The sequence below is a fragment of the Rhea americana genome, unplaced genomic scaffold (assembly GCF_003343005.1).
Source record: "Rhea americana isolate MKP2758 unplaced genomic scaffold, rheAme1 scaffold_134, whole genome shotgun sequence".
NCBI classification, from domain to species: domain Eukaryota; kingdom Metazoa; phylum Chordata; class Aves; order Rheiformes; family Rheidae; genus Rhea; species Rhea americana.
Genome location: NW_028185417.1, coordinates 2,262,270 through 2,288,595, shown reverse-complemented (window position 1 = coordinate 2,288,595; position 26,326 = coordinate 2,262,270). Strand labels below are relative to the sequence as shown.

Genomic DNA, 26,326 nt, shown 5'->3' with positions numbered 1-26,326 from the left:
CTTGAGCAGCTTGGGAGGTTCAGATTCTGGTTGTTGGGAGGAGATGGAGACATCTGATACAAAACACGATAATATGTAAGCAGTATGTACATCTGCTTTAAAAATATTGGAAGCTCAAAGTATTCTGGTGTTCATTCTTAATCCTTTCTTTTTTTAATATGTTYACTTATGATATGCTCTAGGAAAGGAATTCTCAAGCATTTTAAATGTATTTTCCACTCCTTTCTTCTCCTTAGTTGAACAGTTTCTGCAGAAGGTCTCACAATGACCAGGGCATCTCAGGACGCCTTGCCAGGAGAATGAGCTGGATAGGGCCTGGCATGGTGCTAAGAGCGTACCAACATGGGAAGAGAGAGCACAGAGGGGAAGAGCAGAGAAACCCAGGGGCAGGCAGGAGCCATGTTGCTGTCCTTCTGCAAGTTAGCTGGAGCCTCGGAAAACAGGACAGTCGCAGTGATGGGAGACAGATGAATGTGTATAACTCCTGGTGACCATGGGCTCCTTGGCATCCCACTATTCATGCTGCTCAGGCCTCACGTTCTCCCTGCTGTTCCATCCAGCCTGACCTCTATCCAGCCATCTCCTCCTGAGAGTGTTTTCCACCAGMTCCTTAGCAACACTTAAAATATTTCTCAATCCACTCTGAGATCAAAATTATGTTTGATTTGAGAAGTTCTTCTGAATGAAAGAATTTTGCTTCAAAGTCACCTTGTGTGTGTGCGTTTGTGCACACTTGCGCCCACCCGCTCTAAATACTCTTTTGGTTTTTATCTGCTTGAATTTAAGTGAGGGATTTTCTTAYTCATCATAGACTCATACAGTCTGACTTAGTTTTCTTTAAAGCATTTAAATGCCATGTTTGTGTGTATGTAATTAAAAAAAAATCCTCCTTTGTATTTTTCAGTAGTCTACACAGATCCCATTGATGTCTAGTAAGTTATATTTTACCTTTTAGGCAAGATATTTTAAAGCGTCTGTTTTTTCTTGAGGTAGCTATTATTTAAAATTGAAGAGTAWTTTAAAGAGGCTTTCATTATTAATTTTTATGTTTCTTCAGTATAAATAGCATATTATTTTTAGAATAATGAGAATATTTTAATTTCTTAAAGCTTTTCAAATGCTAAAATTAGAGATGCTTGTACTCTTAAAACGAGCATCAATTTTTACACCTGCCATTACTCCTACTTTTATATTTTTTGTATGCATTTCCTGTTAGAAGCCTCACTTCCTCTCCTGCATACTGGAATGAGGACGTTGCTCCTCTGTMTTTTTAATGACTTGCCTGCAGAAACAAACTAGACGTCTCTTCCCTCTCTGACTACTGCTGTGGCTTATGGATATGCTTTCTCTTCCCTTTGAGAAGGAATCCTCCTTCAGATCATAAGCTGGATAATAGAAAAATGCATTGCCTCCTCACCATTTTGGATTTTTCATTTTCAATTTTGGAGATTCCTCTCATCTGCCATTGGTTTTTTTGGGGTAAAGAGAGGTGAATCTGTTTTGATGTCACCATTTTATGTTCTAACATTTATTTTCACAAATACCACTTTGGAGGATGGTGTTTCTGAATTCTCTTGTTTSGATGATATTCCTAATTATAGCCACTTTATTTTTGCAATGTAGGTTGGGTTTCTATACTCGCTGAAGTAATGAAATCTCCACATGTCATTCAGTCTTCTCATGCATCCAGAGCTTTGGCTAACCTGGACAGGGACACAGTGCAAGAAAAGTATCCAGATGGTGTTTATGTTTTGCATCCACAGTATCGTAGCAGGTAAAGCAGAAAGATCGCACCATACTTTGTGCTACTGGCTATGCTGTTCACTTACAAGAAAACTTCATGACAGTGAAGTCCAGATGCTGGTGTACTCATGTCACCTGCTTTCCCTAAACTTTGATGGGTTGAAGGGATGAGGTTTGTATTCTCAAATGTGAGAACAACAGAAATGCTCAGAGCAGTCCATAGCCCTGAAAGAAGTATTCCTGTATTGTATGTAAAAATCCAAATACAAACTGTGAAATGAATTACTACTTTGCATACATTGCAACCATGTAGCCTTTGCACTGGCTTTTGTAGGATACGGTGCCTTGTAATCATTCTGTTGGGAGCAGCACATGTTGGCCTAAGCTGCAGTTAATTTATGGTTAAGAARTCCCATAAAATTCTGTCAGCTTCTTTTAACTGTGATTGTATATCTGGGAATGAAGCAGTTTCCAGTGTGATATGTCATTTAGTAGCAGCTATATTCCCTGGCTTACTGGTGTTAGTCAGATTAAAGCAAAAGTTTAATTTGATGATATAGCTTGTAGTATCAGGCTGTATTAATAGCAGGTGGAGAGAGAGTGGTCTTTTTCATTACAGAAGAATACAACATATGAGGTTGGTACTTCCAGTACTTCTAATACAAACCCTTCCAATACAGGGTTTCACCTAAAGTTGGTTGTGCTGCATTGTACAGCACTGTACCTGTGCACCTCTTGTTTGCAACTTCTGTTGCAAAATTTTGACAAACCTTCATACTGAAAACATACAGATTGTTCTCTGTGACCCRTCTAACTTCATTTCTTCTGCATGGCAGTAAAATTTTCTCACTGAATTATCTTTGAAATATATTCAGTAATTATTCCTACAGTAATTCCTGTAATCAGGTTATCATCTGGTTAATGCCAGCATCTCCTACCTTGTATTAATACAGCAACAGGACCACCTTCTTCTGTAGAGGCACATTTCATACAAAATCAGCCAAATATTAACTTGAATGACTAAAAAAAGAAGTTATCACTGCAGGAGTCAGGTTCAGTGACAGGATCTAGAATCCTTTCTCATTATCTATGGAGTCTTTCTTCAATGTTTCTTACCTTGGTAGTGTTGGGAACTTCTGGACAAATCAATATACTTTTCAATGTTTTGGGATAGTTAATGTCTCATGAAAATAGTAGTTCTCCTTCCTTKGAATGTTGCAGATGTGGGATGGTTGATCTAGTTTCCAAAACATCTTATAAGTTAAAAAGGTGTCTTTTTTCACAAATTCTATTACTATTATGTCTCAAAATGCAGCAGAGTTACTGCCAAAAAGTCAGGGTGCGTGTGTGRTTGCCCTACGACTAGTACTTAAGTACCCATGTCCTTTTTTTCTGCCTCTGTGCTGGATGGATCTTTGRTTCTCATATTGATACGAGTGTCCTGTTTGCAATATCTTGTCCTGCATAAGATCAGGAATCGTATCTAGTGTTAAAACTAGCATTTTGGCATCCCTTAGGGTGAAAGTTCTGTGTAAATTGTAATTTGCTAAAAGAATACATACCATCCATCTCATAAAATTTCCTTTCTGTATCAGACAGCCCATCAAAGCGGACATACTTTTTATTCATGGTCTTCTGGGAGCAGCATTTAAAACCTGGCGGCAACAAGATATAGACCGGCCTTTGGCTCCAAAGGCTTCAGAAGGAGAAGAGGATTATAGCCAATGCTGGCCAAAAGTAAGAAGGCAATAACATTTTCACACAGGACTACTGTTTTCCCATTAAGGAGAGCTGTCCAGAGGTTCTAGAATTAACTTGTTTGGAATTTGCCTATTTGGGATCTAAACACCTCTGATTACACAAGTATCACTTTCTGAGTTTCTGGTACACTTTTGTTAGCAAGTTGAAATTTTGAGCAWGCTGTTCTTGCAAAGTAACATTCCTCTTAAATTTAATGCTTTCATACCATTCTACTACTACTAAAAGAGGAAGCAATGTCTGCTCTTTCTCTTATATTTTATAAAAGTTAAGTATATTTTCATACATAGGTGTCTGAGTACCTGAGTTTTTGCAGRTTTCTGCACAAACATTCCTGATAAATAAGTACTTACTGCTTTAATCAAGTTGCATTTGTATAACCAGCAAAGTACCTTTGTAAAAATACATAATATATGTAAAAAATACTGATAGGTCCCCATTGGTAATCTTAGTAATTCTCATATCACCCAGGAGAGGGAGCCAGGAATGCACGACTAATCCATTTCCAGGTTTTGCCTACTTTGTGGCTAGGGAACAGGCTAAAGAGTTTACTGGCATGTAATACAAGAATAATAGTCTACGTGTAAGATGTATTTGGGGGTTAACTGAAGAGCAGAAATCTTCCTTGACTTGTTCTCATAATAACAGTTTTACTTCATTGCTGGTAAAATGCTTGCAATAATTTAAGTACTTCAATTATAAGCTCAAAAAGTAGATTCTCTTATTGCCAGTCTGCTRTATTTAAAATCAGATTTTAAGTCATTGCCAATAATAATTGTTCTTAAAATCAGAATTTAGCAGTTTATTTCTCTATAAATTGTCAGAAGTATAATATGCTAACAGTAGAGAAAAAGATTTACGGGGGGGATCATTTTCAAGAAAGCACTTCTTGCCTTAAAAGACGCACTGGGAACACACTTTTGGAAAAGGCATCATTTCTTACATAGCTCATTTTAACAATCTGTAAAATATAAGGTGGAATTATTTTCCAAATAAAAGCAGTATCAAGCTTAACAGTAGATTACTAGTCTTTTGTGTGATGGCTGAGAACAAATGGCTGTGGATCAAATTTAATTATGCTGTCTTTTTAATTAATTTAGACATGGTTGGCATCAGACTGTCCTGCCCTTAGAATTATATCTGTGGAGTATGACACCCGTCTGAGTGACTGGAAAGCAAAATGTCCTGTTGAGGCTCACAGGTAACAAATGAAGTGCAATCTTGGAGGGGCAAAAGGAGGGAGATCCGTAAAGCTAATGCTTGGGGTCACCTGGTGTGAAACAGTCAACTTACTTTTCTTGCTGCATACGAAAGTCAAATTTAGAAAAACTTTGGGTACAATCATGGTATGCTTGAGGAACCAGTAGTAATAAAGCAAATTAGACTTTTTCACAGTAGTTACCCCAATATTCTGTTTCTGTTGATCATTTAATTTTACGAATTGTTACATTATCTAGGGATCTCCTGTGTTTAATTCTTGTTACATTGCAAGGACTAATGATGTCAAGCTTTCAGGCTTAGACTGGGAACTGTCATTACTTTTATGTTTGGTTCTACCACAGATTTGTTTTCAACCTTTAACATGTAGCCTATCCTTTCTGGACCTCAGTCGCTTCATTTATAAAATGAAAACTATTAAGATTTTATATTATTCTCATATAAAGTATTTGAAGATTATTGTTTGGAAAATATGACAGAAGAGAAAAAAATACCTTATTTTTGAATGTATTGGTTGATCATGCACTGAGTTACTCATTTCCTTGTGCATTGCTGCACAATTTGAGCATTGTTTAGCAAAGCACATGTTTGTCAGACTTTAGGTATATTCTTGTTTCAGGGTACAGAGTTTATTATGCATTGATGACACTTCCCAAAATAAAAAGATAGTTTTTTTTAATGATATGTAAATGAGGTTATTCAAAAACCCATAAAGGGATGTGCTTGTCCTTGTGAACCCAACCTTGCAAAGGTTTTAAGATCTTCGATTTTCAATGTGCTAATGGTAATTAAGCATAGTCAGCAGGTACACACACCTAATTCCCTTTCATAAACATTCAGCACTGAAGATTCATTCTGCTTTAACACTGTCGTTTCACCTGTCATTATTCATCACGCTTGTGTTTGTTGTGTTACAGAAAGTCTATTGCTTATAGGAGCAATGAGCTACTTGACAAGCTCAGAGCTGCTGGCATTGGAGAAAGGCCTCTGGTATGGGTCTCACATAGCATGGGTGGTAAGCAAATTGCCTGTTTGATATAACGTATTTATCTGCTGTTGTATGTTAGAGTAAGCTGTTAATCAAATTCAGTCTGAAATGCAATTATTCAGCATAGCTTATCTCAAAAATTTACAGAGATCTAAAAATGCAAAATATATTTCTACTTTCTTAATGCATTATTTCAATAGTGCATACATTTTGAAAGGATTTTTACTGGTGATTTTTGTTTGTACTATGTTAATAAAAAACACAAAATTGATGAGTTGAAATTCACCTAATTGGGAATTCAGGGGCTAAATTTTCTTCATGATCAGATGTATAGTGAGTGTCATTAGAAGTACTTAAGGCAAACAGAGTAAGTTTGGAGAACTGGATTTGCACCATTCATTGACATTTGATTTTAATTGCTCCTCAGGTTTGAGGTTTTTTCTGACTTAAGATTACATATTTGACAAACCAAAGACTAATTGACCAAAGCAAGAATATGGTTTAGTTGCTTCACGGATAGTACAGCATGATGATGATTATTTTCACAGTGATTTAAATCCTTGCATTAATTCATTTTCTGCTGCCAGGTCTTCTTGTCAAAAAGATGCTTGTGGATGCTTCCAAGAATCCAGAAATGGATAAAATTGTAAACAACACCAGAGGAATCATATTTTATAGCGTACCTCACCATGGTTCCCAGCTGGCTGAATATTCTATAAATGCCAGATATCTTCTCTTTCCATCTGCAGAGGTTAAAGAACTCAGCAAGGGTATGCTCACTTTGTCACCATTTAACAGCAGGAATCTATTTATTCTTTTCCTGTTTTTTTAATCATGCTCTCAGAAAATACTTGACTAAAAACAACAGCCCTCCTTTTTATATTTACAGTTGTATGTTGAATTGACAGAATAAATGTTGTACTTAACTGCAGAGGGAGAAAAAGGAGTGAGACCTAGTTTATAGAAGAGTAGTTTAGGCCAGTGTAATAACTTACTGTGTGCTGAAATTCACAAACTGTATGTTGTAATTAAATACCATGCTATACAAAAAGAAAGAAACACTGAAGTGTTGCTTATGTGCCTGAAGAAGGGAACTACAAACAAAATATTATTCCTCTTACTGGGGTTTTAATTATTCCAAAACATTTCTTTGGGAACACAATCTTTCAGACAAATTCTGAAATCTGTATTTTAAGATAATGCTGCAAAAATTATGTTATTTTCTCTCAGATTCTCCAGCCCTTAAAGAGCTGAACGATGACTTTCTATCTTTTGCCAAAGAAAAGAAATTTCCAGTGCTAAGTTTTGCAGAAACATTACCAACACACATAGGCAGCATGATAAAACTGCACGTTGTACCTCTGGAATCAGCAGGTATGTCAAATAGCCATTTATTTTTATTTAATTTTGCAAATATTAATGTAGACATTGATGGAGGGGGGAAGGATTATGAATACTATAGTAGAAAGACCTAGAAAAATACACCTGTTTTTCTTCTTTTGTTTAAATTTTTGACTGAGTTTAAACTATGATCTTCCTGCTGAGATCAGAGGGAGCTATGTGTATATCTTAGTACAGCAATTGTTTGTTTTGATTCTTCCAAATGCCAATATTATTTACTTATTGAAAAGAACAGGGTAGGCCCAGATCTAATGTTGTGTTGTAGTCCTTTTGTTTGTAATTATAAGTAACTGTCCTCCATCTGTGTATAGGTATGCTGAGTGTTTCAGAAGCTCCCACAAGTGCCAGCTATTTCCTCCTTTTAAAAAGAAGACAGAAAAATTAGTAAGCTGCTTAGTAAAAATAATGGATCAGAAAACTACTTTTCAGTGTTAAGAATCCTTTATTTTTCATATATCAAGTAGTCAAAATACTTAAATTCAAGCAATGCATTTTAAAATAGAGTTCAGCTCCAGAAGAGTTCTCATGATTTTTTTACCTTTTAGTAGGAGAAGAGAAAAACAGCCAGTTTGTTCTTTTGTTTTGTTTATTGGTGTTCAGCTTAGAATTTTTTAAAGTCTGATACTCTCAGATTTTACCTTGAACAAGACTTTCTTCTGCATTGCCTAAGGTACCTGTAAAGCCTCAAGCAGAAGCATTGCTTCATTGGGCTTTAGATCAGACTTTCTGCCAGCTAAATCTTCTGGCTTAAATGCAAAGCTGGCTGCTCTGAAAAAGGCTGACTATACATTCCTGTTTTCCTTGTGTGAATATTTAGCAGTATTTTTCAGTCTCTCAAGATGCAAAATTTTGTGAAAATGTTGCTGATGCAATTTTATTGGTGAGGACTGAAAACCTAGATACTAATTTTTGCTGGTTTAGCAACACACGGGAAAAAAGACTGGGTAAAACAGCACACAAATAAGCATCATGCACGTACAACTTTGTATCATGGTTCTCTTCTAGATGATAGGTGATAGGTAATGCAGTGTGCGAGTGCTCTCAATATGGTTTGCTACAGTTCAGTGACACCCTACGTATTTTGCTCAAATGTCAGGCAGACAAGCAGTGCGCTCTCTCTTTCTTATACACTTGCTTGCACACATGCAAGCCTTCATCCTGCTCTAGTGTCATTTTATGTGGCTAAAGATRCAAAGTTCCAAGCAAAATACGTGATTTCTCAGGAGGCTGAATGAATGCATAATAATTGGAATGTGACAGTCACAGCATAACCTAAACTGGAATGTTCAGTAGTAGCAATTGCTGCCAGGAAAGTGTAAATGCTATAGCATGCCCCAAAATTGATAACTGAAAGTAGAACACTATATTCTGCAAATATACTGTGGATTTTTTTTTCCATTTAGCAGGATTAGTGATTTAGTGATTTGTTGCATATTTAGGGACTACACTAGTCCTCTACATCTCCACATCAAAGTATTTTACAAGGAATATGAACAATTAATAGTGGTATGAAAACCATACATTCATTTAGATGATTTTTGAATGCAGATACCTTGGATTAAACCATGTCCCTGTTCAACACTTGATACAGTTGATACCTCCTGATACAGTCAGGACTTTGTTCTCAGGTGCCTGTCAATGAAGTTCGGACTATTCAAAGRGAATCTGTATGGAGACATGTACGTTTGTGAATTCCCAATTAAGACAGTAGAACTCTAGGCCTAATAGCTTACCAAGGTGAGTTCTGCAACAATATGTAGCTCTGAGTATTAGCAGAGTTTATTAGTAACAGCTTAGCACATTAAAAAAATTACSTGATGTAAGATAAAATAGCTGAACAGAAGACAGGAGATGAGTGAGAAATTGCTAATGCTAAATATGCCTCTCAGTCTAGATTGTCTTACTGAACTTTGTTAGTTTACTCTTCTTTCCTTTTCACAGATTTGGGTGTTGGAGACCTTATTCCAGTCGATGTCAATCATCTAAATATCTGTAAGCCAAAGAAGAGAGATGCTTTCCTGTACCAACATACCTTGAAGTTCATTCAGGAAGTTTTAGCCAGAGAACTTGGAAATTGAGTTTTTTCCACCATTCCTTGCTTATTTCATCTATGTGTTGTAACGCGGAAAAGTTCTTCCTTGACACTTGTTAAGAGGTCTGCAGAACTGCAATGCTCTGTGAATAGTATTTACTGCTAAGATAATTTTCGGTACACCTCCAACTTGGAGAACTCCATGTCTTATTTCTGAAATGCATTCAAAATAAGTGCAGACTTGGTAAAAAAGACAATGTTGGCTTTGAGTGACCCTGATTTATTGACAAAACATGTTTAATTTCTCCAGCAATTTGGCAGGGAGAGGGTAGGAATTTAGTGGAACAGAAGCTTCACTTGGTAGTCTACAAGTATCCCTTTTGGAGCAGCACTGCTGGGCTATGGAGGCTAAGCATCTCTTTTAGCCAAGAAAGGTTCCTGTGAAGGTAGTTGTTTTCATTAAGGTGAATCTACATCTGTGACTAAAGTCTTACAGAGAGAATTAGAAGCATCTAACTGAGATGATTATCTGTTGTGTCAGGGGGCTTCATGTGGCTGTCCTAAAGCATAGGTTTTTGCCCATGCTAAGGAGTCTGACAGAAACCTCAGGGAATTTATCCAAGTGACTGAAGATAGCATTTGAATCGATGGCCTAGTTACAGGAGTTTTTGTAATTTGCCTCTTGTTAGCAAATGCAACATCTGTTTTCAAGGAGGTAACAGCTCTGCTGGGTTCTGATCGGATGTCTTATGTAAACAACTGTAGTTGTTTTAACCTGTTTGTAAATATTAAAAAAAAAAAAAAACAAAAAAACTTTTCACACTCTAATAAGTTTCTGCTTTAATCCTACAAAATTTTGAGATTGCTTTTTTTTGAGACAGTTTGCATCTGGTCAGACCCAGGGCAGTTCTGTGCACTGTCATGTGGAAGATACAGAGCACAGGCCTTGCTGTTAATGTTCAGCTTCGCTGTTAGGACATACTGAGAGGATGGTACATATCATTCCCTGGCTCATGTTACTCATTTAGAAGCTCTTAGACTGATTTAAAGAATAGCATTGAAAATGCGCAAATGGAATAAGACAGCAGCAGGTCCTGACAAGAAAGCTGATGCTTAGAGTGTGAAGCTCAGGGAGAAAATAAAGCAGGAGAAAATGGAGGTTTCATAAGGTCCCATGGGAAATACAGAAGATCCCATGCATTTTGGTTTCTTGAGGCCCAAGTGTACTTACTTGTGTAAGTAAAGAGAAAAAACAGCACTTTTGTCTTACCTAAGTTTTATCATTATGTCTCTTTTTGCTAGATGATATGGACACCTTAATAGTACTGATGAGAAATAAGTATTCTTTAGAAAGAAAAATGGCAGTTTTCAGCCATTTTTTAAAAAGTCTTAAATAATTTGTGACATAGTTCAGGGCAGCCTAGTTTCAGTTTAATTGTGGTCTCTCTTCCCACCTCCAAYTCTTTCTGAAGACAAGCACAGGCTGTGGTTAGACTGCAGTCCCCTAGCTGATCATTTGTCAAATAAAGCTTTTACTGATGATGATGACTGGAAAATCAGTAGTGAAATCCTAACAGGTCTCTTACTGTCAYGTATGCGAGCTGTGTCTAGTATTCCAGGCCTTAAAATTGTGGCTATAAAAGCCAACAAACAGGTGGGATGCACCTTGCAGTTCTGGGTGAGCTCAGTGCCAACATCAGTSGTGGCTGTGGTCCTGCTGGTTCCTGAGGCCACCTCAGCTGTTCCCACCATAGAGCAGTCCAGTCCAGGAAGACAGTAACTCTGAAAAAGCACTTTTGGAAGTTCAGCCTCAAGCTGCTGGACTTTCACAGTACAATTCACAACTCTCAGCAGTACAGAGAATGTACAGCACTACACGGCTTTTTTTTTCTCTCCATAACCATAACCAAGATGTGGGTAAAAATATTGGATGCCACTATTCCACTTAGAAAATRTAATAGAACCTTATTCTGTTTACACTGTGCTTAAACTTCAGAATGTAAATATTTTGGAATACTTTGTATTCACAAAGAAGAGTGTATGTGGAATTCAGTTTGAAAAGGCAAGACTTCCAATAATGGAATATGTGTAGTGTGACAAAGCCCATATTGACTTTAATAGACTGGCTTAAAGGGGTTTCAGATCAATGACGCTACACTATAATCTTACTCAGTAAATGGTTCTATGTTCTGTTGCTGTAACTGGAGCTCTTCAGGCAACTCTCTCCTTTTTGTAACTAACTGTATGTATACATGTATAGCTTTTAAAACTAATATTTTGAGTTGTATGTATTTTGATTGGGAGATTGTGTCTTTTTAAAAATGTATTACATATGGCACAAAATGCATTAAAGGTGGATGATCTGCTAAATAAATGTATTTGATCACTTTTTAACAGAAGAGAAAATTATTGTCTTATGCTGGAAGAAAGCAATATTTAACCTTCACCCAAGGTAAGAATAACAGGCACTGTAAGCACCAGAGTCACCGTGCTGGGGGCACAGCTGGTCATCAGTGTTTTGCCAAACTAAATGATCAGCAGTTATGCTTTTAGATTTCATTTTTTCTAAAAGTGTCTCCTAAACCATGTACAGACATTGGTTCTAGGGCCAAAGGATCATGKGGCATAAAATATTTGCTTCTCATGAGAAACTTAAGCTCTTGTGCTTCCCTGGTGTCCCATTAATCCAGAATAGAGCCTTCATCTAAAATTGTTAGGGCTCAAACTATGTCCTTAATCCACTAATCCCATCTAGCTGTGAACCCAGCCACAGATGCAGCTAGCAGGTATGTTATACTTAAGGTGAATTATCTGCAAATGTGGTATTTAATCTGCACTGTGGCATCCAAGAGTAACATAGCAAGGCACAGAGGGAGCACTGATAGGAATTTCAGTCTTCCCCATGGTTGCCCAGCACTCTTGCACAACTGTATTGGTATTTCTGGTACCTGTGGTCATCAAGCCTTTAACTGCTGTSATTACAGTAGTGCGGACAGGCTTTCACTGTGATTTGTGCTATACTGTGCTAGGCACTGTAGCTAACTAGAGAGCAGAAATTTTCATTCTGGTGAAAATGTTGGTATCTATCTTTTCAAATTTTTAATTTTGGACAAAAAGGTAAAAGCCAAAATTTTGSGGAGCAGAATAGAAATTCTGGAATATATTGATTTTCATTTTTGCCTCAGTGATCACCCACTAGGAAAACTGATCAGTCTATAGGGAGGAATTGATGGCAGCTGGCAAGCTGCAATTTGATTTTCTTGAAGGGAAGTTATGAAAAGTGCTTTTTTTTCCACTAGAAATATGCTAAAGGAAAACTCCATTCCCACCTCATCTTTTTAGAGTGCTTGTGTTGCTGTACAGTATACATCCAAATAGTCAAGAAAGAGCAATGGTGTAACAAGCTCAAGTATRTCTCCGCAGGCTGCAGTCGGAGCAGTGTTTGCAGTCCACTGCGTATCTTGTTAGTTCCTGCAAATGCCATAAGTAACGTCAATGTGAGCTTTAGTCAGGGGTTTTATTTTTCTCCATCCTCTGCTTTCATTTGCTTTTCTAAACTTTCTATGCATGACTGTACTGTTGTTGGAGTTTTTTTATTCTCTGTATCTTTTATAAAAATCATCTTATTGTACTGCCTACACAAAGGGAGTTATTTCCCAGAAATCACTGGCTCTGTGGATGCAGCGCTTCCATAGTGCGACATGAGCAGGAGGTTGGTGAAAACCAGTCTTGACAGAAGGGAAGACACAGAACTGCCACCGTGTCCTGTTCTTTAGCTGTAGTTTGCTCTCAGGAACCTGCTTTAAAGTGCCAAGTGCTGGTGTTTATTTGGGTTATCTAAATRGATGATACCGAACAGCCAGGAAGCAGGATTTTGTCTTTCTCCTGTAGTGCCCCATCAGGCACCTGCTGCCCCCTGGCCTACAGCGATGCTTGTGTAGCTTCATATGGCAATGGGTGAAGGAGAACTGGCATCCTCCTTTGGCCCTGCACTGCCTGGCCCCAGGACCGCCTCCCATGGGTTACGCTTGTCACCAAGGGCCATCGAGGAGGGGAACCAGGCCCACTGGTGAATCGTGGAATGCTGCGGAGAACCACCAGAAAAAAGGTCAGAAGAGATAACATATGCTCAGGTGTTATAGTTCTTGCTTTTTTTGTGGGAGCTGACAGGAGAGAGGTGTGCAAATGCCAGAAGGTAACTGGGGTCCAGCTGGTGCTTTGGAAGCTGTGAGGTCTGTCTATGGGAGGAAGGTAAGAGGGGCCAAGCTCCTCTGCTGTCTTCCCTTCTCATCAGCATGCATGATGGAAGAAAGGAGAAAGCTGGAGGAAGGTTCCCTGGCTGGCTGAGGATTTCCTTTTTGGGGGAAATGGTGGAAGAGGAGGGGGAATTCCAGGAATGGGTTTATTTTTTTGGCTAGTTACATGAAGAAGAGGAGGGCAAATCCCCACCGCCCACCTGCAAGTACAGCAAGACGGGAGGGATGGGAGGTTATGAAAAGTAGCTGTGCTTTGCCTAATGATCAAATTAGGATAAAGGTGGTAATGAGAAGTTTCTCCCTACAGTGTTTCAAAACATTGCTCTGCTTTACCTCTGCAGGCAAGCAGCTGCTTTACTGAGGAGACCCACTTACTTACCAGACGGTCTCCTGGCAAACACGAACGCAGCTGAACAATTGAAGTTGTTAGCTTCTGGGTGTTGGGCAGACTCGCACAGTGTTACTCTCTTGCAGCAGTCTCTCCCATTAAATTAATATACAGGCACATATATAGTTGCAGCTGGTAAATCATTTATAGCTGGGTTTACAGCCAGGGTCAAAGAACATTTCTGAGATTTCCGGTTGCTGGATTCCCAAACTGACATATCTAAGGAGCAGGGCCGGATGCTTCATGATGTTTTCTAAGAAGTTGGACACTTGAGGATTTGAAGCCCTCAAGATTGTCAGTTATCACTGAGACCACTATTTCCATGGATGGAAAAAACAGCCCCTTCTCTGTGAGATTGGGCTGTAAGGAGGTCAAGGCAATGCCGTGGGTTCCCCAGTTTTGGACATCACCTGAATGCCAGTTCTGGTTACCTTGTCTCTCTTTTTGCCTTATGGTGGGGGCCTGGCTTAATCCTGAGCGAGAAAGAACAAATCAGCACTTCTTGCTATCTCTGYGTTTTCTATAATAGTTTCCCAAGTGCAGAGCAGGTCTGACTGTGCTTAGCTTGTCCTGGACAATAAAACTAGAACCGAGGTCCCTGCATATGCCTTTGACAAACACTAGTTGGGGTATTAAACCCAAAGGTGAAGGCTAATAAATTGAGGCAACAGATTCCTCGTTCTTCACTGTAACCTTTTCARCTGGATTGTCGTCTGTTCCTTCCCCTTGGTTTGTCGTGCTTGAACGGTGTATGCTGTCACTGGTGGTATAAACCAGCTGGCTGCAGGGAATCAAACTTTAATGGGTAGTTTGCCACATACACAGACATAACACTAAAGGCCAGATACTTCTCTTATTCAAGTAGAGTAATAAGACAACTTTTATTTGACTTGTATAAATCCACTTTTTAATTGGCTTTCTTGATAAGTTTCATTAACATGTAAATTAGCTGTCCTAGAGCTGTTAATTATCTTTGCACAGAATGCTGGATACGGTCATATAACATACATTTTTTTTTTCCTGCTCATAATGCTTTATACTGAAATGTGCTCATGAATATTTACTATGATGTGTGTGGTCTGTGTGTTTATGTGTGTTTTATATATAAAATATTATTTAAGAGGAGCAAGATGAGGCTGTGTCGTCTTGTAGGGAACCACCTATCCTGCTTCASCATGATTCACCAATCTTCTATCATGTTAAACTGCTACTCACATAACAACCAACCTTAGCACTGGGTTGTATTGGTTTGGCCTTTGAGGTTTTTTTTGTTTGTTTGTTTTTTTAAGAGTAGCTGCAAAACAAGGGGGCAGCGGAGGCTAGCAGGTGCTCAGATAAAGGCAGAACTGGCCCTTACAGAACATCTTGCATCCAGAATCTGGCAATGACACTGAGCGCACTAGGTAATAATAGTAAGAACGTGACTGACTGACTTCCCACTAAGCAGCTGAGAACAAAGCACTTTTTTAGTTTTCCTAGGGAAAAGAATGAGCTTGCCACATCTATCACTACAGATGGGCTTTTGAGAAGCAGGCCTGCTGGTTTGCTAACAGATGAGCAAGAGGACATCATTGTGAAGGCCAAGTCTGCTTGAGCTGAGCCGCAATACTGCCTGAGCACTCCATGGTAAGTATGTGACCTATATAATCTCACCTTAAACATTCACCTATAGACTCTTGATGGACTGCTTGGCAAATATAAGAGGAAAGCAAAGCAGACACACAGGAAACAGCTGCCTGCAGTTTCTACAGTTGTAATGGTGGGAAGGGAGGGTGCGGCCCTCCTGCTACTATTTTTCAGAACCCTTAAAGCATGATCTTCTTTCTTTTAACCCTTTTATTTGCAGGAACTTACGCAGAGCAGATGACTGCTGTTGCTTCCTTGTTAGTCGGTGCACTGCTCCCTGGACTGAGGCACAGAGCACTTGAGCAACAGCTTTATTTATAGCAGTACACCCGCTTTGTAAACTTGTCCTTAGTTGTAGATGTGGTTGCCAACATTTCTAGCTCCCTTTCTAGGCTTCCCAGCCCATGTTCAGGTATCGCATTGTTCCTCATTTCTACCCGGCTCTCTACTGCATTGCGGCTTTAATATCTCTGCTGAGGTTAATGGGAAGCACTAGCAGAGCCTTCCCTGATACCAAATAATAGCCCGAGTGGTTGATGATTAGCAGAAATGAACAGAAAATGCAATAGCTCTGCTAACCCCCCCCCCCACCCAACCAGCTCTGTGCCCAAGTTGATCTCTGCAGGGAGTGGGTAAACTCGTCATTAAGCTGTAAGCCACCATCCCTTTCTGCAGGAGGGTCTGCCAGCCCCAGTCATGCTCTTGTGGCTTAGTTTCAGGATTTATCAGCCCTCGTCGCACCTGTGTAAAGGTAAGTAAGTTCCAAGACCGGGTCTTCCCTCATCTGCATTTAATTCATGTGACCATAATACGGCATTTTCCTACCAAGAAGCAGAATGGGAACAGGGACACAATTAATGAATTATTAAAGTGCCTTTAGCATAATACATTAATATGTTAATGTCCTCTATAATCAGCTGGCCTTACCTAATCACCATTTTTCTACAATTTTTGCACACACGTAGTACATACAAGCAGACTGCACAGTCTCTTCCAAAAGGGACTGTAATGGTCAATATGTAATGTGACTGGACAGCACAGTGTTTAGAGGAGGATGGCCTGCAACAAAAACCAAGATGCTGTCTGGAAAGGTGGCAGAGAACCAACCAGAGATGCCTTTGATCTCAGTGCAAACTAGAATCATGTTTTGAAACAACACTTAATTCTTTAGAATAACTATCCTTAGACACATTACCATAAAGAGCATAGCACTTAGAAGGGGGTCTGTTGTAATACAGGGGTTCACTTGCCTGGTCTGGAGTAACCCCAAGTATTTCTTTCAAAATGGGCACTACCCAATTCCTAGTGTTTCTGCTTTACAGCCTCACAGCACATACTTTTTATTTTACTTTATAGACAGGGATGACATTTTAACAACATAAATAATAGGGATCTCCAGGCCTGCAGCTAACTTAAGACGACTTGTTTATTTCCACAGTGGAGACTTACTGACAGAACCTTAACACCATAATGATACTGCTGCAGTGATACTGGTATATACGTTCTCTTTATGGGTGTTTGTTCCAGAATAACTACAGCAGTCTAACTATTTAAGATAAGGGTGCTTTATTTTTTGGTTGATACACAATTTTCACAGGAAAATGTTCTTTTTTTTTTCCCTGTACATTACATGCTCTTACATATGATTTGTACCTGAAATAAAACATTTTAAGATAGATTAATAAAAAGAAATAATTTAAAATAAAGAACTTTTCAAACAAGCAGTTAGATTGTATATACTCAGTACACTTCCCTCCAGGGGCAGTACCTTTTTGTTTTTAAACATGAAAATGAAATGTAGTGTTACCTGATGATACATTTCCTGAAATACAGGTCTTTGTGCAAAAAATTCATTGTAATTTGCATTCTAATTATGATTTCTACAGGAACACTAAGGARACAAACTTTACAATTCTAAATTAGCATGTGTGTTCTCCAAGGTATTTTTGTTTTGTTCCAAGAAAAGCAGTTTGTTGAACCCCTCTGACAATGCACCATTGTCTTCATCATCACTAAATGTCACCCAGTGACTGAAATCTTTTGAACTGAGGAGTTTTAAATCTTCTGAAGCGTGTGCTGGAGAAGTAGTTGATGCTGCCTGTATGGAAAGAGGGCAGGAAAAATCTGTGTCYAGGTCCAAAAGATTGGTGTTCTCTGCAAAGGAGCTGGCATCTGAGAGCTGTGGGTGCTGGCTGTCAGGTACAGGAGAGCCCTGAAGGTCAGCAATCAARTCTGAGGCATTTGGAGCGAACTGCTTAGCTGTGTTATTCTCTGGGCTGGCAGAAGAAATAGGACCTAAGAGAGTAGACTGGGGGGGGTGAACAGGAAGGACACCAGAGTCCTGTGTCTGGGAGCAGAGCCCAGGACTATTGTTGTTGGAGTTGAACATTAATCCTCTAAAAAGAGGGTTGTCACTGCTCTGGAGAACTTGCAGATGAAGAGCTGCAGGAGCTGACTTCTTTCTTCGTGGTGGCACCTTTGGGGCAAAGGAAGTATTCTGAGGAGGCAGCACGCTGGCCTCAGCCATGCTTAGTGATGGTGGCTGCCTTTCACTGCTTCCTCTGCTCTCCTGAGACTTCCCAGGCTGTGTTGTTCTGGGTTTAGGGACTGGAATAATCCTAGTGGGACTAAGAATAGCTCCAGCTTCTGGACAAGGCTCTGGCAAGCCAAAAGGAGAATGCGCTGTCTCCTGGTCAAACTGCTCCTCTGTAGATACAGCCTGAGGGGGAAAAGGAAGAAGAGAGATGAAAACAAAAATGGAATCTTAAACTATGAGGCAGTTCTAATGTGAATTTTATTGATGGCATACTTGAGAAAAACTGAGAGTACCAGAAGAAAAATAAAGCCGTACAAAGAGGAGGCTTGACAACACAGTTTTAAACTACACCTGCTTAGTTCTGTTTTAAGGCATCATGCCTTGGACCAGTGTTCATTTACAGGGTGTAGTACGGGGATAAGGCTCCTAAAGCCTGCTCACTCCCTGTATGAAAAATTCATCTCTTTCTGACCATCTCCCTTTCACATTAGGATTTTGCTCAGGGCCAAATCAACATTGTTCTGAAGAGTTATTTATTTGTTACATCTCTCTGCTGACTGTAATATAATTTAAGCAAGAAGGCACAGGGAGGGCTAAATTAATGGGGCCACTAGTACCTGCCTTTATTATCTTTTGATACAGAAGGTTGAAGGAAAATTAGATTAAGCTAAACCCAAGAAATGCATTAATGGCTCTGTCCTGACTCACTGATGCTAGGGACTGAAGCTAAAAATAAACTGTAAGTGGAATTCAGCGCATATTCTCTATCTAAAAATACATAAATTTTAACTGAAGGCCAGAGTAGGCCAATAGGGTAGGGGCTGCTTCAGATCCCTCACTCTGTGTGGCTGAATGCAAACATTTTAATTCTTTATAGTCTGCTATAGTATTAAAAGATAATATACAGCCTTCTAAATTTGGTAAATGTTTCATAATAACTTATCTTCTGCTGTTTCTGTCTATATGCTGTTCTTAAATTGCCTACATATTGCATGCCTTTTTCAAAGAGAGAGGTGGACTGGATAGAGGTTTTTGAAGTACACAACTGCCATCTAAACTCACTCAGATGGAGGAAGGAGTGGAAGGAGTCAAACTGAAATAGATAAATTTGTGTAGATGATTTCATATAGCTGACATCTGAATATCAGACCCTCTCAGCACCCTCCAGAAGTGCCCTTTTTATAAGATAAAAATGAAATAAACTGACTATTCCTTATTACTGAAAGTTTAAGGAAAGGAAAGGGCACATCTCTGTTGTTTCTTTTTTTTTCTTTTGTGATTCTGCTAAATAGAGATTGCACAAACTCCACTATAAAGAAGGTGTGAATGCCTTTACAGAGGAAGGTAAAACAGGAGTCCTAATGACTTATAAAAGAGCTTTCTAGAAGGAGTTCTAACAAAGGAAGCATTTAAAAGGTTGTATTTGCCTCTGTCTCATACTTAAACTGCTTTCACCATTAAATCATCATTTCGGCAGCTCTAGGAGGTGAAGAGCTATTATCTCCGCAGTAGAGACCTGACGCAGAGACAGATTAAAAATACAACACCTACAGGTTGGTATTTTTAAGCACTTGCACTCAAGTAGAATTAAAAGCCCTAAGTGAAAGGCAGAATCCCATTATAAAGTGGATATTTAGTGGAATTCAGATGTCTCTGAACAGGACCCAAACCAGCRTACCAATCAAGAGGCTGTCTCAAATCAACAGAGACAATATTTATCAATACTCATCATGTGGGCAAAAGAAAATATTGTGGTGAAAAAGAGATGAATCTTAAATCCTGCACATTAGATGCCCCTGTCTACCTGGGACTTGTGGCAGAACTCTTTCCTGAAGAGGCGCACCTCCACTCAGCCTTTTAGATAAAGCTTAGTATGTCCCTTAATACTCAGGCAGTCAAAGAGCGCTGGGGGTGACAAAGTCGGGGGTCTAAACAGTGAGTGAAATCTCTTGAAAAGCTGAATAGATTTGATTTCTTCCTCAGCGTGACACCTGACACTTCAAGCCTACATCTCTGATAAYGCATGCGCCTCCCCACTCCTTCAAGCTATAGGCTATGCTAGGTGGCTGATGCTCTCCATCTTTCTAGGTAAAGCTGGATCACTGTTCAGAAAATAAATTCAGAACTGATCCACAGAGAACATACAAGAAGGAAGTTATTTCTGCAAGTTAGTGATTCAGGAAAGTTCTGTGCTTGGAAAGGTGTTTTCATGGATTCTTGTTGAGAGTTTTGGTATATTTGGCTTTGTAATCATTTAATTTTAAAAAGTGATTCATTCCTCTGCTGGTCATGGAAGTCCAATTTAGATGCTGAGAGAGAAGGGAAGATCAAACTCGGAGGCCTGTAGAGTCTGAATATCTCTGAAGTAAGGAGCAGCTGAATGGAGATTTATAGCATTGCAATTTAGGACTCAAGGCTAAAGGCATAAGAAGAATGAGGCTTAGGCAGCATGAGATACATGTGTGACTTATCTCTGATCAGCACAAATATCTGTGGCTGAGAAGGAAGCTGAAGCTGCGTTTCCAATTAAAATCATAATGGCTAGTRCAGTCTTCCTCTCTGGAGAGCCTTTTCTAGTCATTATTTTGCAAGCAAGTAGTATTTTGTTTCAGTTTTCAGATCTCTCGCCCATCAGTATTACAAATTTGTCATTTAAATGGTGGAATTGTGCACGAAGAGTCTACAACTGAAGCTTTGCTGGGCCAGGAATTCTCCTCTGAATTAGCAAAATCATTCCATTTTGACTCATGTAGATTTTTGATTTGAAGACAAATTTTTTTTAAGATAAAAATTTTGTTGCAACTGATTTTGTTTCTACGTAATTTTTTTTCCAGGCTGAACTACAACTTTTGGATAGATGTAAGACCAAGAAAAGAAAAATAAAATTGTTCAGTTTGACTGAAACACTAGTTTTCTGTCTAGCAAGAGAAAGTCTTCCTGATTTTCCTAAGAAAATCTAGACATTGCTGATGTGGAGATGGTTCTGATGCTTCACAGTCAAAGAGCAGAAATACAGACAGATGAAAAGCAGTATGGGAGATGGCTCCCAAATGAGACAGCAATTTATGACAATTTCCTCCTAGATGAAACTGATGCAATTTGGAGATACAGAGGAAGCAGAATATTAGAGACAAGATAGTTCCACATATCTTGAGAAGGTTTAGAGAAACCAGAAGAAGAGCAACAAAACCTAAGAGGATGAATGGACAAACAGAAAGGCTAAATAAGGGTAACTCAAATTAGTTACAACTTTGCTAAAGTACATAATGATGATCTACAAACCATTCCCTTTCCTTTCCTGGTTGCTTAGTATGTTTGATGACTTGATGACTGCAATACACAAAACCATTTCAGTGCCTGCTGATTAAGAACTGGATACAGTATAAGTGATAGGACTTCACATGAACTGTTTAACAGCCCACCCCTTTTGCCAATGTTCACAGAGTGTAATGAAGTTTGGATGCATTTTGTGCAACTATCTTACGTTTTCAACCTTGACTCCGGTCCTTTGCACGGGTACTGGCTTCTTTGTAGTTGGAACTTTGGGTGGTGGGCGATGGGGCACAAGTACTGGTCCTACCTGCGACCCTYGAAAAGATGGTGATTTTGTGATGCTGGAAAGAGGTTCAGGTTTAGTGAACATTTGGTTTCTGGCTAGAGCAGGCTTTAGTGCATCTTCCTGTAATCCTGAAAAGTAAAAACTATTAGTGTCTCATAGTGATTAGAAATGTAGCAGAGACCAATGTTTTTCATGATCGTGTTTTCCAAAACGTGCGTGCCTAAGGGAAATACTGCTCAGGCCAGGAATACAGGTTTTAGAAATAACCACAGACCTGTGCTATCCTGTCACTAGAATGTTTACATTTCTAAAAGGCAGTTGGTGAAAATTTTCCCTGTCCACAGTATTTCACACCAAAACAGCAACATGTTTCCATTTGGCCAAGTAAATAAAACACTGACTGGGAATACAGGAGTACTGGACTCAAGCCCAGAGTCTCCTTTTGCCCTGGCTGCCTCATCTGGATAAAGCAGGTAACGATACTAAGCTCCTCCTGCAGGCTAATTTGGGAAGAACTGTGAATGCCAAGTGGTAATACAGCACAAGAGTTTGAAAGTGAACCTGACCAGACTAATTTCTGTACTCAAACTGAGTAAAATGCATAATGTGGATTTCAAAATTAAGGAAAAGTATATCTGAGTTCAAAAACAAGTATACTATGCTCTCTGAGGAACAAACATCAATCAAAATGTTTTTAATGAAATTTTATGATATTTACCGTACCTATTCCAGACTACATTTGCTCTATTTACAAATGAAAAGAGATGTTTTTCTGATGAACTGAGAGGCTTGCAAACTCAGGAAGGAATCTGAGTCCTACTGCATTCTTTTACATTTGCAACGTCACCTGCAACCCTGGAGGGTATATTCATACTGCCAAAGTTTCAGTACCTAAGCTAGTTTCCTGCTCTAACTTGTCCTTGCAAGAACCTCTCCTCTCCAGGAACTAGATGGAGAGTCTATGCAGGGAGTAGCCTTTTAGCTTAGATATTCAAGGTTCAGTGGTCTGAACCCTCAACTAAGTAATAACTATACTTGCTGTATAAACTTGAAGAGAATCCTGGTTATTTTCCTCACAGCTGTATTGCTCTGCAGTTCTGCTTGGAGCAGTGAGCATTCACTAAATGGAGCTGAAAACAGACMGTATCAGTTGAGGAAGATTTCATCTGTATCTTGTAACTTTTCAGACTAAATCTGGACATAAATAGCCCAAGGTGCTCCTAGGAACTAGCTCTACAACAAAATGTACATTTAGAGTCATCTTGAAACAAAAAGGCTAGTATTATCAAAATTGACAGAAAACACTAAATATAATCTTGCAAGAATGTCAGTGTTTAGCTGAGCTTCTGAATAGAAATAAGTGCATCTGGGCTATGATAGAAGGAGGATGAATACACCAGTAGTTTTCTTTAAGTAAAGACTTTAAAAGGCCATTAGAAAGCTATGCTCACCTCCTTTAGCTTCCATAAGACATCGAATAGCTTCTTCTGCTTCCTCAGCTGTTGTGGTTTTGATCTGCTTGACATTATAAGGTTTACTTATTCCAGTCCGGACTTTAGGCTTAAAAAAAAAAAAAAGAGAGAGAGAGAGAATGAATAATCTTGAGACAACTTTTTTCTTGTACACCTATATAATCTCACAGCTAAGCTCACACACCATTCAAGTAATATTCCGATCTTGTTGGTGACTATTCAACGATCTATAAATAATGCAGCAACAGTGGTGAGAGGAGACATCTGGCAGCTATTAGATCTTTGCTACCAGCCGAGATGACAAGCCGATAGCACACTACCATGGCTGGTCCCTTAGYCATCCCCTTTTGTTCAATACGTTTGAGATCTCATCTAAGAAGACAGCAGAGGGGGAGATATTTCCACATTCAAGTCCTTGTTTCCCTGCTGAGATGACTGGCAGCCTTCTAGCAATGGTCAAGACCTTCCCTGTATGCTGGGCACTGGTGTAGTCCATAAAGGAGAGTAGAGAAAAGAATTAAACCCCTTTCCTCATGGTCCTGAAAATTCAAGTCAGCAACCATCAAAAAGCAACATGTAAAATAAACCAATAACGTCTTGGTCTTGCCACGTTCTTCCTCTGCCTCTCTGGCCTTTCTATTTTCTGGCAATTTAGTACCAAGTTTTCTGGAGCCCAGCTGGACCTACTCCCTACCATTACAGGACAACACATTCAGGTTAGCATTTTCAGCTCAGGTAAGTAGCAGACTTCCTTCCTTTAATGACAGGCAGATCACATACATGATGTTCAGAACCTGTGCGGATGGGGGAGACCAGGATGATACCAAATGACCACACTGAGCAGCAGGACTCACTGGTTGCTGAGGGGCTCCGGGTAGCAGCTTTGCTGTTGCCAAGATGGAGCAGGCAGGCTGGCTTCCTGGAGAGAGGGAACCGTCTGAAGGGGACTTTTTGCCCGATGTTCCAGCTGAAAGGGGAACAAAACTGGCTTTTTACATTAAAGAGCTAATACAATATTTTACCTACAACGGAACAAAACTGATACCCCGTGAAAGTGCTTGTGATTAATAAAAGAGGTGGTTTCACCCTCTCTGCTCCTCAGGGAATGGGCATATTATGCCAGACCTTCCTGTGGGATGCCAGGGATCCTAAGTCTGCTCTGGCTGGGTGCTGAAGACAAGGTAAAGATCTAGAGGAATCTAGCAGGTATGCTGGAGTGGACTGTTACTGGTCTAGCCTAAGGTCTCCCTTTTTGATGACAAAATCTCAGCACAGAATACTGTTTCTGGAAGCAATTTCCTAGTTCATCATTTTAATTAATAATCTCAGCTGAGTATTAATGTTGCATTTTAGGCACAGAAATAGAGATGTCAGCGTTGTCACTTCTGGGCAACAAATTCAAAAATGAATGGGAATAATGCTGAAGAGCTCATTTTCCAGCAGTGAGTCTGATGGAGCCTTTAAGTTATGACTGGAAAACATATAGACGAGACATTTTTGGCTGTGAAAAATATGCATGGCATGTGTCATTCAGGCCTCATCTCGAGTACTGTGTCCAGTTCTGGGCTCCTCAGGACAAGAGAGACATGGAGCTACTGCAGAGAGTCCAGCATAGGGCTACGAAGATGATCAGAGGGCTGGAGCATCTGCCCTATGAGGAACAGCTGTGAGAGCTGGGCCTCTTCAGCCTGGGGAAGAGAAGACTGAGGGGGGATCTTATTAATGTGTATGAGTACCTGAAGGGAGGGTGTCAAGGGGACGGGAACAAACTCTTTTCAGTTGTCCCATGTGACAGGACAAGAGGCAATGGGCAGAAATTGAAGCACAGGAAGTTCAGCCTGACCGTGAGGGGGAATTTCTTCCCTGTTAGAGTGACAGAGCGCTGGAACAGGTTGCCCAGAGAGGTTGAGGAGTCTCCTTCTCTGGAGACCTTCAAGGCCTGCCAGGGTGCAACCCTGTCTAACATGTTCTAGATGACCCTACTGAGCGGCAAAGTTGGACTAGATGATCTCCAGAGGTCCCTTCCAACCTTACTGATTCTACGATTCTATGATACAGAAGACCAAAATGATTACGCTGGTCTAGCAAACACCATTAGTCCAGAAGTAGCCATAAAAATAGGAGCACTGATGGCCTCCCAGCTGAGTAGAACTTAAGTGAACAGCATGACTTTGCCTTTGTACCTCACTAAAAATCATAAGCCACTCTGCAGTTCATTCCTAAACACAGAAGCAAGCAAGAATTACTTACAAAGTGGAAAAGCACAAATGATTGTCGAGAACAAGCATGTTGTCAAAGCTTTTAAAAGGAAGATTAACAATTAAGTCAGAAACAAAGAAACCATAAGCAATGCTCAGCGACTTTGAAAGCCAACAGGCATCAATATGGGTATTTAATTTTCACYGTCACAACTGGCTAGTGTAAGCGACGAGTTAGTATGAAACATATGGACCATTACATCCTCACTAAAGTACAGGGCATTACTTCATGGAGTACCTGTCACCCTGAACACAAACTTCCCCCATTGCTAACTGCAGCCACAGTCAGACTGAAACAGACTGGGAAGCGAATACAAACACATCAATACCCTGACATTTCAGAGCCAGGTRCCACTTTCTTTGACACCAAGAAATGGGGCCAGGGCAGAGGAGAACAGAGGAAAACATGTTCAGCTGGGGCCAACACAACATTAAAGAAAGTTAAACTCACCAGGAGGGGGAGGCCTCTGTGGAGGCTGGAGTGGCCGAGGTCTGTTAGGAACAGATAGAGATCTGCTTGGAGACCGCCGGTGGCGTTCCCTGCTTGCTTCCAGCTCCCGCTTCAAATCGGCCAGGTCCGTGTCATCTAGAGGAATATTAGAAAGTATCTGTATTAGGTAATCACTGAAGGAGATGGTCTGAAGCTGGGCAGTCAGGAGAGAGACAACTATGAATGGTAAACCTGAATCAGGTGTCTCAGAGCAATGACATGTGGTTCCTTTCATACTGTTTGCTCTCCCTGAATAATCTCCCTGTTACCACTCCTGGAAAAATCTACCCTCTTATCAAACACCTCTCTCTTTCCTTTTCCAGCATTTACTAATTGTTCATGAACCAGAGACTACCTGGGTTACTAGTCACCTTGTTAGACTGTGAACTTTGCACAGAAAGACGTAGCAGCAATCCCCTATCAATCAAACTATGATGTGACAACCACAAGGAGGCTAATCGTGGTCAATCCTTTGTTCTTCCTTCCTGAACACAGACATTCCCTCAGAGGACTGGCCAATTTTCCTTGCTCACAAGGACTGTTTTTATGCCAGAAGTAGTCTAGCTGAATAGCTCACTCACCACACCTTTGCTTTCCGCAA

At 39.8% G+C, this 26,326-nt stretch overlaps 2 protein-coding genes and 1 long non-coding RNA gene across 8 annotated transcripts in view; 2 read left to right on the top strand and 1 right to left on the bottom strand.

Annotated features, from left to right (window-relative positions):
* Positions 1–11,518, top strand: part of SERAC1 (serine active site containing 1) — a 31,211-nt gene extending 19,693 nt beyond the window's left edge. For 3 of the 4 annotated variants that reach the window (XM_085298007.1, XM_085298003.1, XM_085298004.1), the window contains exons 11-17: positions 1,624–1,774; positions 3,339–3,480; positions 4,602–4,702; positions 5,637–5,734; positions 6,295–6,477; positions 6,938–7,081; positions 9,050–11,518. In XM_085298007.1, the coding sequence (XP_085154133.1) occupies positions 1,624–1,774; positions 3,339–3,480; positions 4,602–4,702; positions 5,637–5,734; positions 6,295–6,477; positions 6,938–7,081; positions 9,050–9,186 (956 nt within the window). In that variant the 3' untranslated portion in view covers positions 9,187–11,518. Of the gene's footprint in view, positions 1–1,623; positions 1,775–3,338; positions 3,481–4,601; positions 4,703–5,636; positions 5,735–6,294; positions 6,478–6,937; positions 7,082–8,656; positions 8,738–9,049 lie in introns of those variants that run through there. The other variant, XM_085298005.1, reaches the window with a different exon arrangement.
* Positions 11,519–15,169: 3,651 nt separating this feature from the next.
* LOC146599765 (uncharacterized) lies at positions 15,170–26,137 on the top strand. The gene is made up of 3 exons (XR_014894936.1): positions 15,170–15,410; positions 16,086–16,161; positions 26,049–26,137. It is a non-coding gene; the product is annotated as an uncharacterized LOC146599765 (long non-coding RNA).
* Positions 16,977–26,326, bottom strand: part of SYNJ2 (synaptojanin 2) — a 69,821-nt gene continuing 60,471 nt past the window's right edge. For all 3 annotated transcript variants that reach the window (XM_085297999.1, XM_085298000.1, XM_085298002.1), the window contains 5 exons: positions 25,687–25,821; positions 23,832–23,944; positions 22,957–23,065; positions 21,431–21,633; positions 16,977–18,129 (listed from right to left, as the gene is read on the bottom strand). In XM_085297999.1, coding sequence (XP_085154125.1) covers positions 17,317–18,129; positions 21,431–21,633; positions 22,957–23,065; positions 23,832–23,944; positions 25,687–25,821 — 1,373 coding nt within the window. In that variant the 3' untranslated portion in view covers positions 16,977–17,316. The remainder of the gene's footprint in view (positions 18,130–21,430; positions 21,634–22,956; positions 23,066–23,831; positions 23,945–25,686; positions 25,822–26,326) is intronic.